Source organism: Chroicocephalus ridibundus, chromosome 1, assembly GCF_963924245.1.
Source record: "Chroicocephalus ridibundus chromosome 1, bChrRid1.1, whole genome shotgun sequence".
Classification (NCBI taxonomy): domain Eukaryota; kingdom Metazoa; phylum Chordata; class Aves; order Charadriiformes; family Laridae; genus Chroicocephalus; species Chroicocephalus ridibundus.
The window spans coordinates 167,337,713-167,351,526 of record NC_086284.1 but is presented as its reverse complement, the minus strand read 5'-3'; the positions used below and the strand labels follow the sequence as shown (position 1 = coordinate 167,351,526).

The 13,814-nt window shown below is 46.1% G+C and overlaps 4 protein-coding genes across 9 annotated transcripts in view; 2 read left to right on the top strand and 2 right to left on the bottom strand.

Annotated features, from left to right (window-relative positions):
• LOC134509936 (histone H2B 1/2/3/4/6) overlaps positions 1-11,906 on the top strand; it is a 73,927-nt gene extending 62,021 nt beyond the window's left edge. The window contains exons 1-3 of one of the 6 annotated variants that reach the window (XR_010069451.1): positions 4,020-4,640; positions 10,292-10,647; positions 10,794-11,906. Coding sequence is in view for 5 of the 6 variants with exons in the window: in XM_063322626.1 (XP_063178696.1) it covers positions 4,264-4,640; positions 8,197-8,329 (510 nt within the window). In the remaining variant the exon portion in view is untranslated. Of the gene's footprint in view, positions 1-3,980; positions 4,641-6,803; positions 6,823-7,860; positions 10,272-10,291 lie in introns of those variants that run through there. The other 5 variants (XM_063322626.1, XM_063322621.1, XM_063322622.1 and 2 more) reach the window with 5 other exon arrangements.
• LOC134509934 (histone H1.01) lies at positions 1,619-3,889 on the top strand. Its single transcript, XM_063322619.1, has one exon. It carries the CDS (start codon positions 1,858-1,860, stop codon positions 2,515-2,517), a length of 660 nt encoding a protein of 219 aa, XP_063178689.1. The 5' UTR covers positions 1,619-1,857; the 3' UTR covers positions 2,518-3,889.
• Positions 3,530-3,919, bottom strand: LOC134509951 (histone H2A-IV). The gene has a single exon (XM_063322641.1). The coding sequence runs from the start codon at positions 3,917-3,919 to the stop codon at positions 3,530-3,532; it is 390 nt and encodes a 129-aa protein (XP_063178711.1).
• Positions 11,907-12,949: 1,043 nt separating the features above from the next.
• On the bottom strand, positions 12,950-13,784 carry LOC134509935 (histone H2A-IV-like). Its single transcript, XM_063322620.1, has one exon. It carries the CDS (start codon positions 13,767-13,769, stop codon positions 13,302-13,304), a length of 468 nt encoding a protein of 155 aa, XP_063178690.1. The 5' UTR covers positions 13,770-13,784; the 3' UTR covers positions 12,950-13,301.
• Between the last annotated feature and the right edge of the window lie 30 nt (positions 13,785-13,814).

The following is a 13,814-nucleotide window of genomic DNA, read 5'->3' as shown; positions in this document are numbered from 1 at the left end:
TTAAAAACAAGACCCTGAAATCCCAATTTGATTAGCACTTATCTCAATTATCTTCCTGTTGAACCATTACAGAACCCATATGCACTTTACCTGCAACCTTTTTTTCTGACATTTTTTTCTTCTAGGGTGTGGGTTGCAATTTTTCTGTTCATTGCATTGATGCAGTTTCATATTCACTGAAACACAATTTTACAGCAAATTAAAATGTTTTCATGTTATATGCACATTTAGTATTTACAAAATAGCTGATGTAAATGAACTAATGAGGTGGAAATAAGATTACACTTATCTAAAACTACTTATTCATATAATCTGAAATTTTAGTTTTTAATACCTACTTAAATACTCTGTTCACCGTATAAGTTATATTTGGTTATATCAAGGGAAATCAGAGGGCAGGACTGAAGTGTAGTCTTTGTGATTCTTAAATAGCTACAAAAGGCAATGGATAATACGTTTCTTTATAATCAGGTAGAGATTAATGAAATATTATTCCAGGGCTCTGTTCTGTTCAGCATATTACATCGTCTTTAAGCAGATATCAATATTGATTGAATTCTTCCTGGTTCTTTAGGAGTGACCTATGGCCTACCCCTCCCCTTGTTAAAACTCAGGTTATCACAAAGTGCTCTGGTTTTTGTCCTGAAAGCATTTCCTCATTTCAGTAATGGCTGTAAAATGCATAAGAAAGAATTAGGTGGATTTTATTTAAAATGGGAAGAGGATTCACAATAATCTTTAGATAAACCTTTGTGTAGACATACTGGGTGAGATGTATTAAAAAAATCCCAAACAGTAATATGATTTTAAATTCTGCTGCTATTTGAGATATAGATAACATGGTAATACTCCCTGGGAAGGAAAAACATAATTACTAAACTGCTACACTAGCCCTTGCACATCTTAAATTACTAGAGAGACAAAGATAATTCCAGTAAATATCCCAGAAGTTTAGGAGCTTGCTTTCTGTTACAAAGCTGCAGTTTTTGTAACATCATCTATTAAATTACTGTTTCCTTGAAAGTAACATGCAACGTGAAAAGCAAGTAGCTTGATTTACTTAATAATTGGTACAAAAAATCGTGTGGAAAACAAACAAAAGAAAGAAAACACCCAACGCAAGGCAGCAGGGCAAGTTTGCCTCCCATCTACAGAAATTCCAGGAAGACGAAATAAAACAACTGTGTGTTCATAAATCACCAGATATTAACAATATGCTTATGGATCTATAATAAGTGCAATAGGAGGTTGTACGAGACACTATTTCACTGGACTTTAGCGTTTTAGGAGGTAAAACACATGGTCAAAGGAACCGGTTCTTAATCCATATTCAGAGCTGAAAGAGGAGTTTGTGTTACTTCCTCCTCTTCAAAATCAATTTAAACTGTCAAAATAGCTTTAAATCGGCAGATTTCGACTTTGACCCCAAGAAAACCCTCTAAAGAATCAGACTGAGTCGTTGCTGTAACATTTATGTCAAAAGGAAATTTTTAATTTGCAAGGAAAAACAAAAGTTTCTCTCTTCAGAGGTCTCTCCAGCAGCAGCACACGGGATTTATCGCCTCTCCTTTAACTCAGCCCGCGCCTTTGCGGCTGGAAACTCTCCCGAACGCAAGTACCTGCTCTTCTCCTCCCTCACCGGGGAAATGGGGCGATTTGGTGGCAGAAATTCCGAGGAAAACACACTTTTGTTAGTCCAAAGAAACACAAATCGAGCACACCGAAGGGCTCCCCGGCCGTGCAGCGGGGCGGGCTCTGCAACGCACCAATCACCGCGCGGCTCCTCTCTAAAAATACGAGCATCTGACCCGCGCCAGCCCAATTGTGTTCGCCTGCTCCGCAGAGGACGCCGCCGCGATGTCCGAGACCGCTCCCGCCGCCGCCCCCGATGCGCCCGCGCCCGGCGCCAAGGCCGCCGCCAAGAAGCCGAAGAAAGCGGCGGGCGGCTCCAAAGCCCGCAAACCCGCCGGCCCCAGCGTCACCGAGCTGATCACCAAGGCCGTCTCCGCCTCCAAGGAGCGCAAGGGGCTCTCCCTCGCCGCGCTCAAGAAGGCGCTGGCCGCCGGCGGCTACGATGTGGAGAAGAACAACAGCCGCATCAAGCTGGGGCTCAAGAGCCTCGTCAGTAAGGGCACTCTGGTGCAGACCAAGGGCACCGGCGCCTCCGGCTCGTTCCGCCTCAACAAGAAGCCCGGAGAAGTGAAGGAAAAAGCCCCCAAGAAGCGGACAGCTGCGGCCAAGTCCAAGAAGCCGGCGGCTAAGAAGCCCGCCAGCGCTGCCAAGAAGCCCAAGAAAGCTGCAGCCGTGAAGAAAAGCCCCAAAAAGGCCAAGAAACCGGCGGCTACCGCGGCTAAGAAGGCGGCCAAGAGCCCCAAGAAAGCGGCCAAAGCAGGTCGCCCCAAAAAGGCAGCAAAGAGCCCGGCCAAGGCGAAGGCAGTGAAGCCAAAAGCAGCCAAGCCGAAGGCGGCCAAGCCCAAAGCAGCCAAGGCGAAGAAAGCAGCACCCAAAAAGAAGTAAATTATACCAGAAGAGTCTTGCTCTACATATTTTGTTATCCAACGGCTCTTTTAAGAGCCACCCACACTTTCCCTAAAGGAGCTGAGGCACCGAGGTCGTCAGTAATCTGCAGCAAGGATCCAGTAATTCGTAAGTCGACAGAGGTCAATTGTGTCTTTTCCTCCCCCCCCCTACGATTACCGAAAGAAACGCTAACGAGCACGGTATAACGAGGCGGCTTTAGGGAAGTGTAGACTTTTACATCTTTTTGACGAGTAATTGGTTTGACTACCAGGAAGCAATGTTTTGTAGTAATGATTTGATAAAAATCGGACGTACTTTTTTTTAAGAATATATTTTGTAAGAAAAGCAATGCAATTGTCGGGCACGCTACTACTGAGCCATATCTAATCTGTTGTATTTCTCTTAAGGTGTCTTCTTAAATGGTTTTGTCTGTTTTGGGGGAGGAGGGGAGGATTTGCTTACTGACCCGAAAATGGCCCTGAGCTCTTCCCTTCCTTTTGTTCTCGATGAGAAAGAAAAGGAGCTTTAAGTATTGAAAAAGCCCGCCCTGACCAAGGATTGGCCAGCGGAGAGCCCGGCCCGCTGCCCCTTCCCCCCCTTCGCCTCGTATCTCTAGTGCTGTTGCAGCCACTCTCGGAGAAGAAAAACGCGGAAGAGGGGGGAGGGAGAGCCGGAGGGACGGGAGCTCTCACCGAAACACACCGTTCCCGTGATCTCTGGCTTAAGAACTAACCGGAAAACACCCCCTCTCCGGAAGAACTTGCTTTGGAAGGACATTTGGCACGACATTGTGTTAACAGAAACGTGGAAAGCGTTGCTAATATTACCAAGCCAAAAATACTGTTAATAAACATGGAGAAAAAAAAATGACAAAACACGGGTTGAGTAATTCATGTAAAAGGGCATAAGTAGGGATAACTGAGCTCTCTTATGATTTTGTGGGTGGCTCTGAAAAGAGCCTTAAGATTATGTTCTCCAGAAGAGACAACGTGCTGGCTTTCCGTTGCATTCACTTGGCTTTAGCCTTGTGGCTGTCGGTCTTCTTGGGCAGCAGCACGGCCTGGATGTTGGGCAGCACCCCGCCCTGCGCGATCGTCACCTTGCCCAGCAGCTTGTTGAGCTCCTCGTCGTTGCGGATGGCCAGCTGCAGGTGGCGGGGGATGATGCGCGTCTTCTTGTTGTCGCGGGCCGCGTTGCCCGCCAGCTCCAGGATCTCGGCCGTCAGGTACTCCAGCACGGCCGCCAGGTACACCGGCGCGCCGGCGCCCACCCGCTCCGCGTAGTTGCCCTTGCGCAGCAGACGGTGCACGCGGCCCACGGGGAACTGCAGCCCGGCCCGCGACGAGCGCGACTTGGCCTTGGCCCGCGCCTTCCCGCCCTGCTTCCCGCGGCCGGACATCTTCGCTCGCTTCTAAGAGCAACCAGCAGCAGAACGGAGAAAAGACCCGGCGCTGCTCAGCTATAGCCTCGCTTTGCTACCTCGCCCCTCCGCTGATAGGCTGAGAAGTAGGTCTCCGCTGGGCAGCCAATGAGGTGGCGAATCGAATTCCGACCAATAAAAAACGGCTAAAGGGGACCTATGACGCGTTTATGTGTTCTGACCAATGAAAGTACGCAGAAGTAATACTTCTCATTTGCATAAGGGAGCTATAAATACGTGGCACGGGGGTAGAGCTTCTCACTTCTACTTCGGTAGCTGTTTGTTGCCTTTGCGGCGTTCGTGAGAGCCTTGCGTTTGCTGCGATGCCTGAGCCGGCCAAGTCCGCTCCCGCACCCAAGAAGGGCTCCAAGAAAGCGGTGACCAAGACGCAGAAGAAGGGCGACAAGAAGCGCAAGAAGAGCCGCAAGGAGAGCTACTCCATCTACGTGTACAAGGTGCTGAAGCAGGTGCACCCCGACACGGGCATCTCGTCCAAGGCCATGGGCATCATGAACTCCTTCGTCAACGACATCTTCGAGCGCATCGCCGGCGAGGCCTCGCGCCTGGCGCACTACAACAAGCGCTCCACCATCACCTCGCGGGAGATCCAGACGGCCGTGCGGCTCCTGCTGCCCGGCGAGCTGGCCAAGCACGCCGTCTCCGAGGGCACCAAGGCCGTCACCAAGTACACCAGCTCCAAGTAAGCTGCTGCTGTGCCCTGTGCCAGACCTACTCGACCCAAAGGCTCTTTTAAGAGCCACCCACCTTCTCAGTAAAAGAGCTGTGCAGACAAATACGGGGTAAAAATGGGTTCATAACTTCGTTTTTTAAGTTCTACTAAAAATTAATTTTCATAAAATAGTGTTACTCAGTTCTCTGTCGGGGAACAAACAGTTTATGCAGGCAACAAAGGATTTGCTAACTAAAGTTTTTGTAGCCAAAGTTTTTTGTTGTATTTTCTTTCTAGGTGATGCTGGTTTCTTTAATTTATAGTTCTGTTGCATTTCTTTTTAAGCTCTAAGTACGTTTATGTTATATGTGTTTTAAATTGAAGGAAAAAACGGCTTCTGTGGTTTTCTAGTCAGGAAAGAATCAATATTGTTGCTAATGGGAACTTATCTACGTACATCGCAGTAACTGCTGTAGCAACATCTACCACTAGATGGTGCTCGGTCTTTTTTCCTAGTAAAGTGAGAGGTCTACAGTGCACTGTACAGCAAGTGATATTTATCTTAATAAGCTGTTACCAATAGCCCAGTGATTAATAAACACACAAGTCCTTTCTGAAACTATCTTCATTAACTTTCCCAATAATTCTGCTGTGCATGTGATTTTTACAGTAAGTTGTGCAGCTTCTCCCTAGGACTGCTTTAGGGAGAGAATATTCCCATTGTAACTAAAAACACACAAAGAAAACTGATATTATTTCATACCTACTCGACCTTTTCCCGTGTTTATATATCATTATTTGTATTAAAACTATTAAAAACTAAGAAACTAGCCCCCGTGGGATGACTTCTTAAACTATCAGAGTTTATCATTTAGGTAATAACCAGCCCTAAGTCTTTCATCATCAGACCAAGGGCTGATATGTTCCATCACATTCTGAGGCAATTAGACACTTCTGTAATTGCAGATCCAAGCCATTATTACCTTCTCTCAAACTAAATCGGAATAATTCTGAATTCCAAGCATATTCTGTGGATTTGTGAGCACAATTAGTCCATACAGGCACCACAGAATCACAAAAGTCAATCTCTCTAGTACTGACTGCATATTTGTTTGATAGTACAGGTACAAAGGCAGGCACCAGGTCTCTCTTAAATGAGCCACTAATTTATCAAAGTTAATTTCAGTTTGAAGGCTGATGGATGCCTCTCATTGGAGTTCAGAAATCCAATTGTAAGAGGCATCCTTCATACTCAGTTCTCCAGCAGCTTCAAATGGAGTTAAGAGATTTGTCCAGTACCTAAGAAGATGAAGAAAACACAGTATTTTCAAGTCTCTAGGTGTTTGTGTAAGGGCATGTATGACTTGCTAGAAAGGGACTCTAGAAAATATCATACACTAAAAGTGTTCAGATTTTGGCCGTGGTGGTGATCACTTGAACAATTTGTCAGTGGCTATTATTCTGAAAAATCAGTGACGTAAATGTCAAAGTCAGTTATGTTGTTTGGGAAAAAAAAAAAAAAAAAAGACCTTGGTTCAAACTGCAGCTATCATAGGGCAGCCCTAGAGTAGGAGCTTGGTGGTGTCTTTTGGCCTCTCAGTTCAGGAATCCATAAGCATTCTCTTTGCCTTTCCTGACTTTGTATGCTCCATGCTGCATGCTTCATTAACATAGCTTCCACAGAAATTTCAGTGGATTTTATTTTGAAAGGATGTTTCAGTATATGAGATTATTTCTAGGCTCATGAGACACTTCACTCAACAGAAAATAAAATGTTGTTTATGATTGCTTCTTCCAATCTCAGTATCTATGATGAGGCAATATTAGGGGGTACAATGTGAAAGTAGCATTTCTACCTGCACACACATGTGATTAGAGCTGATTCTCTGATTCTAGCACATCCTTTATTTTTCCATCAGTGCTGAGACCAAAGTTTCTGAAATGGTAAAAAGCAACTACTTTGGAAAATTTTGTGTACTTATTCTTTTCACCAAAGGTAAAAATAGTAGGATTTAGTGTCAGCAAGAATAGCAAACATAACAATTTCATTCCACAGGAGGATGAACATTCAAAATTAATAAAGCAAATAGTGTGAATATAAAATAATATGTTAGCATATTCTTTCATCTTTTATGTTCTTTCCTATTCAGTTCAAAGCAGTTTTCTTTGTATTCTTAAATCCATCTTACCCAGGTGACATCACCCAGCAACACTAAGGTGGCACAGTGTTCAAACACATCATCCTGGTGTAGCAGGATTTATGCCGCTGCCACCTAGACTATGGTAGGAATCACGCGGATGCAACCTGAACAGCGTTCAAGGCCCTAGGTTCTGCTCAAAGATGATGAGTCTCCAATCTGCTGAGTAAATAAGTGGTTTATTTATCTGACATACAGAGCAGTTCCAGCTAGGTGCCTCCAAAGAGGTATCACTATCCCAGATCATGTCCCCCAGTTATACCCGTACCACTCAGCACCTGATCCCTAGGTCCCATCACTTAATTCTGGTCAGTGGTCTCTTGATTTCTGACTGGTTTTCTTGGTAGCTGGGCTGGCCTTCTTCTGACGTTACCTCATTCTCTTGGAATTGTTTCCTTGGTCCTTATCTTTTTTGTTTTGCTTGCATTTGCTGGTTTCAGCTAGTTCTGTTTGCAGCATTAGTTTTATCAAAAAGTTTACTCGGGGTCAGCTTTTGTGGCCTTTTTGGTGCCAAACGGGGGGAGCTTGGTGGGTTAAGATAATGACAAACCTGATAAGAGTGCATTAGAACAAATTTGACATGAGTGTTCATCGTATGGGATCAATAGTCACAATGTTGCTCTTGGGGCTGCATCTTGCAATACCTTATTTGCTGTATCTGCTCCCTGTTGTGCTGTTTAGCATCCTTGGGTCATGGGTCAAGATTATCATTTTGCTGTGCTTTGTAGTGTGGGCTTATGATATGATGAAATTGTGTGTGCTGTGGCTGTACTCATTAATGATTAAGTGTGATGAACAAGGCAAAACAGAAGCGGCACATTCATCTCTGTATTTCAGAAGATATTTAGTGGAAACTTAGTATCCAGTAACTTTTAGTTACTACACCTTTAACTTCTCTCCTCTGAGAATTAATCTGTGGAGGAGACAACTTCCTTCATCTCCCTCTTCTCCTCCAAGCTAGTTGCAATGGTTTTCAAGACTTCTGAGTACGCTTGTGATGCTCAAACCAGCATGCTTCTATTGCTAGGTGCTTCATTCTGAATATGTTTCAGGTCTTGCCAGCAATGTGCGCTCACAGCCCAGAAAGCCAACCATATCCTGGTCTGAATCAAAAGAAGTGTGGCCAGCAGGTCAAGGGAGGTGATTCTGCCCCTCTACTCCATTCTGGTGAGACCCCACCTGGAGTACTGCATCAAGGTCTGGGCTCCCCAAAAAGTCTAATGGAGAGTGGAGACTAACGATAGACTGTTGTGGCCTGAATGAAGTCATACCACCACTGAGTGCTGCTGTGCCGGACATGCTAGAACTTCTATAAGAACTGGAGTCCAAGGCAGCCAAGTGTTGTGCCACAATTGATGTCTCTAATGCATTTTTCTCAATCCCTTTAGCAGCAGAGTGCAGGCCACAGTTTGCTTTCATGTGGAGGGGCGTCCAGTAGACTTGGAATCGACTGCCCCAGGGGTGAAAACACAGCTGGGTAAACAAACAACTTTATTCTCTAGTCCCCTGACCAGACAGTGAATCAGAAACAAGAAATAGATGCCATACACCTGATCCAAAACCTGGAAAAATTGCACACTGACTATAACAATTTTACACTACTTCCTGTTCTTTTTTTTAATGGAGTAAATCAATATCTGCCCACCCACTTATGAAATCAAATTGTTTTTTCTAACGACCAGAGATTATAATTATTCAACACACAGGGCAAATTGCTACTATGTTAGTTTTCCAGAGACTTTCTTTTCCAGTTCTAATGGAAAATAATATATTTCAAAATAATTAGGATTGAAGGAGAAAGTATTAACTGCATCTGGGGAAAAAGATTTGGCCTTATATATGCCTTGATGTAATGCTTTTGGCCAGTAATGAAAATGTGTCTGGTTCAGACTGCAAAGGAAAAAAATGGAGTGCTTGGGCTCGGGGTTGTGCTATATCAGAGCACAGTGACACAAAACTCACTGGAGGAGGGGGCTGAAAGTAGAGGGTAATGCAGCTGGCAACACCTTTTCTCTCTTCCCAGCTCACATACCCTACAAGGAAGGAAGAAGCATTACAATGAGCAAGGGCAGCTCTTTCCTCGGGGACTGGGGTCACATACCATAAGCCTAGGTTGGTGGAAAGGATTTTTTAGGTTTTGTTTTGGGTTTCCTTGGTGGCTGCAAAGGACTATATTGTTTGATGGCCCATCCTAATGCAAAAGTTCTTCTAAAAGCATTCCTTGTCAAGAATGATTAATTTTGTATTAATCACAAAGGTTCTTCCATTCATTTTTTAACACAGAAAACCTCAGGGAGCAATTCTGGACATACTTGCATTTTAAAACTAGAAAATAAGCAGTTTGTGTGTGAAAGGAGCATCAGGACAGCTTGGAATTTTCATCGCTGGTAAAATCCACCACCTTTTTGTACTTGTAGTCCTATTTGCATTGCCTGTAGATTTTGTACTTGAAAGGGTCACAGCAAAATGGAAGAACAATTCCCAAAATAAGAAGAGGGCACAGATGAAGACTTACAGCTGAATTTTTTACTTCAGAGAGTGCAAAGGATCTTGCACTACATTTGTGCAGCGTCAGAGCTATGAAGAAATGCGTGCCTTGTGCACTTGGGACACAGCAAGGTCTTTGATCATCCTGCATAGAAAACGGGGCAAGAATTACCACAGGAAGCATAGAAGCCCCAATCTTTCTACACATCGAAATACGTCTTTTAATAGGGCTGCCGCCTCCTGTGCTCCAAGCACCAGTAGACAGGGCTGACAGCACGGCCGGCAAAGCCGGGTGCCTGGGCTCAGCCGAGCTGCCGCAGGAAGCCCAGACAATGTAGCTGAATCGGTTCAACTGCTTACATGCAGGGGCTTTTAAACGCTGTCTTTTGAAATCGCTGGTACAAATCCCATGGAAGAAGGGAAAGGCTCACACGGGTTTAAAAATCCTGGAGTTTTAGCCTTAACCGATACTTAAATGTCACGGAAAAGTTCACGGGATGCGTGCGAGTTGCACTTCAGACTTAAAATAGCAGCTTCTAATGGCGCATTTATTGACGGGACAAAAATCAAACATTGAGGGTTTCTAAAACATTGATAGAGACAATCAGAACGATTAACACTTTTTGTAAGACCATGAAGGCAGATAAGTCTTGAACCCATTTTTTCATTTTTACATTGTTTTCCACCTAAGAGCATTTGCACGACAGACCATATTTCTCAGCAGGAAATGGCACAGATCACAAACAACAGGGGCATCATGAAGTTTCATAAGAACAGGGGTTCATTAACAGCATTTATCTGAACTGAATAGTGTGGACTCTTCTGCTTACACTACAAGGTTTACTTCTTGACAACAGAAGAGAATTTAAACTTTAATTGTTTAGAAAGGGAAATTAAAGTGTCGTGAGTCTGGGTTTAAAAATGCGGGACCCTCTGCCCTTCCCAGAGATACCTGACTTTTTTTTTTTTTTTGGCTCTTCTCCCCGCTGTTTCCAGCCACCTCTGGCAGAGGAGCCCTTTCAAACCCCCGCAACGCCCCTGTCTCCGCTTTGTCCTCCTTCCCCGCTTCTTTTCTTGAATCAGCCCGTGATACACCGCACTCCCCACTCCTTCCCCTCGTCCGCAATGGATCCCGGCTCCCCCCTCCCCTGGAGCCGAGTCAGTCCTTAAACCCCCGTCTCTGGCACTGGCGTGGGGAAGAGGAAAGTCTCCGCTTGCTACGGCCGGACCGACAAACCCGTAGGGTTTCGTTGTCGCTGGAGAAATGAGGGATCCTGGCGGGACTCACCCTCCAGCGAGGATGAGCTGTCACTCCGTTGTCTGCCCGCCCGCCGCATTTACCCAGCGACGAGGTAACTGGCCTTCAGCCTGAGCTTTCCTCCGTTAACCTAGCCAAATTAAACTCGTGGGATTAAATCACACAGTAAAGCCAATAGTGCTTATTAGATATAAACCAACTTTGAGCGCTTTGGTTCTTTTTCTGCTTCCCTCCCTCAAGGAATAACGCGCACAGCGAAGAAAGAACCAAATTCATACAAAATCGATTCGTTTCAGTGTACGGCCAGCTCTTCAATCTGGGTGCCGAAACAGCGTAAGCTTCCCCCCTTTTCCTCAAGCTTGGCGCGTGAAGAAGGGATAGGATGGGTTGGGGTGGCTGCCCCATCATCCGCCGACCTGCTCGGGAGGGGTCCGGGAGCGGGACCCGCCGCGGGGGACGCGCTGCCCTTTGCCGCCCCGAGCGCCGGCTCGACAGGGTCGCCAAGCGGTCCCCATTCACAAGGGCTGGAGGAGGCAGGTTTCTCTTTGTCTCTTCATCACCGCGTTTTCGCCTCCCTCTCCCATTCTGCTGTTGCAAAACCGAGTTAATGATAAAGAAATAAGGAATCCGTCTGTGCCGCTTCTAGGAGACCATAAGCTTTCACACTCCCCTTGTTAAGAAATATATACATGTTTTCAAAACCAATCTTACCCCAGTTACCCCAGTTTTGGTAAACGACATCTGTGAAACATCTTCATGAAAGTCTGTGACCGTACAATATACTTTTGAGGCCTTGTGGCCCTTCACACTTTAGACCTCACGTAACCCTATCGGTTTTTTAAGGCTTTGTTTCCCAGATGACGATTTGAAACTAGAGCTACATAATGCCTAAACACATTCTGCAGCAGGGAAGTAAGAGGAATAGCTACAAGAATAATAACGAATACTATATCTTCTGTACTATGGTATTTGTACTGTTGATACCAGAGCATTCATTTATAAGGGAAAGAAATAATAATAATAAAAAATGTCCTCTTGAAAGTTCCTATTGCCTAGAAACTGGAATGTAAATCCTCTCATACAACACCGAGGTGATGTATGTGTACCCAGGGGGGTTCACGGGACCCTTCCCTATTTTTGTTACAATTCCCAGTGGTTCCGAGGTGCAGATGACAATTTAATTATGTGAAAGAAACACAGACACAGAGGGGAGGAGACTTCCCTCCTCTGTAAATGGGCGAACTTATTACTGACTCAATTTTAGGAAAGCTAAACTCAGTGAACACCAACCAAATCCGGAGATATGTCAGCCTACATGTCTTTCCCCTATACTGGGGGATAGAGACGGAGAAAACTGTGGTCATGTTGAAAACCTCTCCTGTTGCTCCAGTGCCACCGAGCTGATCACCAGGGCCGTGATTTTTGCCTCCGCACAGCGAGGGGGGAAAAAAAGAAAAAAAAAAAAAAAAAAAAAAGAGCCCCGGTAAAATCACGAAGATGGCGGCTTCTGCGGCCAAGGGCCTGCACAAGGCTGTGAGGCTAAAAAAAAAAAAAAAAAAAAAAAAAAAAAAAAAAAAAAACCAGCGAGAACCCCCTCTAAAGCCAGAAGGAAATCGAAAGAACAGCAGGGCGGCAGCAAAACAGAGGAACGACTTTAGGACAACACTGTGCCCTGCTGGAACAGCAGCAGCTCTTCTAAGAACTATTCGCCTTCACACAAGACAAGGCGGGGGGGGAACTCGGAACTCCACCTACCTCATGGAGAACGGGGGCGGGGAGTAGAATCTAGCCCGTACTACCAGAAAAATGAAATTAAAAGTAATAGTGCTCTTCGCAGTGTTACACGGCGGCTGTCACCGTGGTGGCGCGTCGCATCAGGCAGCTCACTGAGAACACTGGTAACCCTGCCCGATAGCCTTCCCGAGTGCTCTCAAGAGTTAACTCTACCAAGGAAAGCCAGCGGGACCCTCCCACACGAGCCCGTTAAAAATGGAAATCAACAAGGGGCCCGAGGCAGGGAACGCCCCTCCGGTTGCGAAAGAATCGGATCAGAGTCGCTGCCGGGACGCGTGACTTCTTCAGGGATTTTTTTTTTTTTTCCTGTCTGTGCTTTCCTTGCCCCTGCCCCCACAGATCTCTCCGAGTTGTAAAACTCTGCGTTGCCCGGAGCTGCAACATCGATCGGCGACCTTCTGATACTCTCCAAGGGAAAAAGAAATAATCTATGAAGACTTTGAATGTATATGAAGACTTCGGGTTGTATCGTCCTTTGACATACACTGCATAGAGCACTTACAGCAAAGGCAGAGTTCACCTATTAGTGGGCACAATGTTTACTCCAACGTTTACTCCAGTACCATAAAAAATGCAGTTACAAGTGTCTAGACTTTTTCAAGAACAAAAACTTTTTATTGAAATATTTTATTAAAAAAATAGGAAGCAATTGCAAAAAAAGCAGCAGAGCAACTAAACGGAACCTCTCACTAGAACAGCCTATTATTTTTTTTTTTAAGAAAGTAACATTAGTATTAATTATACAACGTCCCTACGAAAAAAAGTAGGCAGGCAGGAACGGAGAAGAGCATAGTTAAGGCAAACACGTTCAAGAAAGAGAGGCTTACAAATTTCTGCTTGCGTTCATGAGAAGAACCGAAACCGCAGAGAGCGACTCAACTCTTTATGACTATTGTGGGCGGCTCTGAAAAGAGCCTTTTGTTTGTTTAGTATCCTGATTAGTCTTCGGGGCGTTCACTTGGCTTTAGCCTTGTGGCTGTCGGTCTTCTTGGGCAGCAGCACGGCCTGGATGTTGGGCAGCACCCCGCCCTGCGCGATCGTCACCTTGCCCAGCAGCTTGTTGAGCTCCTCGTCGTTGCGGATGGCCAGCTGCAGGTGGCGGGGGATGATGCGCGTCTTCTTGTTGTCGCGGGCCGCGTTGCCCGCCAGCTCCAGGATCTCGGCCGTCAGGTACTCCAGCACGGCCGCCAGGTACACCGGCGCGCCGGCGCCCACCCGCTCCGCGTAGTTGCCCTTGCGCAGCAGACGGTGCACGCGGCCCACGGGGAACTGCAGCCCGGCCCGCGACGAGCGCGACTTGGCCTTGGCCCGCGCCTTCCCGCCCTGCTTCCCGCGGCCGGACATGTCGCAGCGACTCCGCCAAACAAGACACGCAACAGCTCTGCAGCAGTAGCTGTGCTCCCGCCCGCTCCCTCCGGCCATTTATATACTGCTCGGGCGGAGCGGCGGCGCGTGCGCTGATAGGCT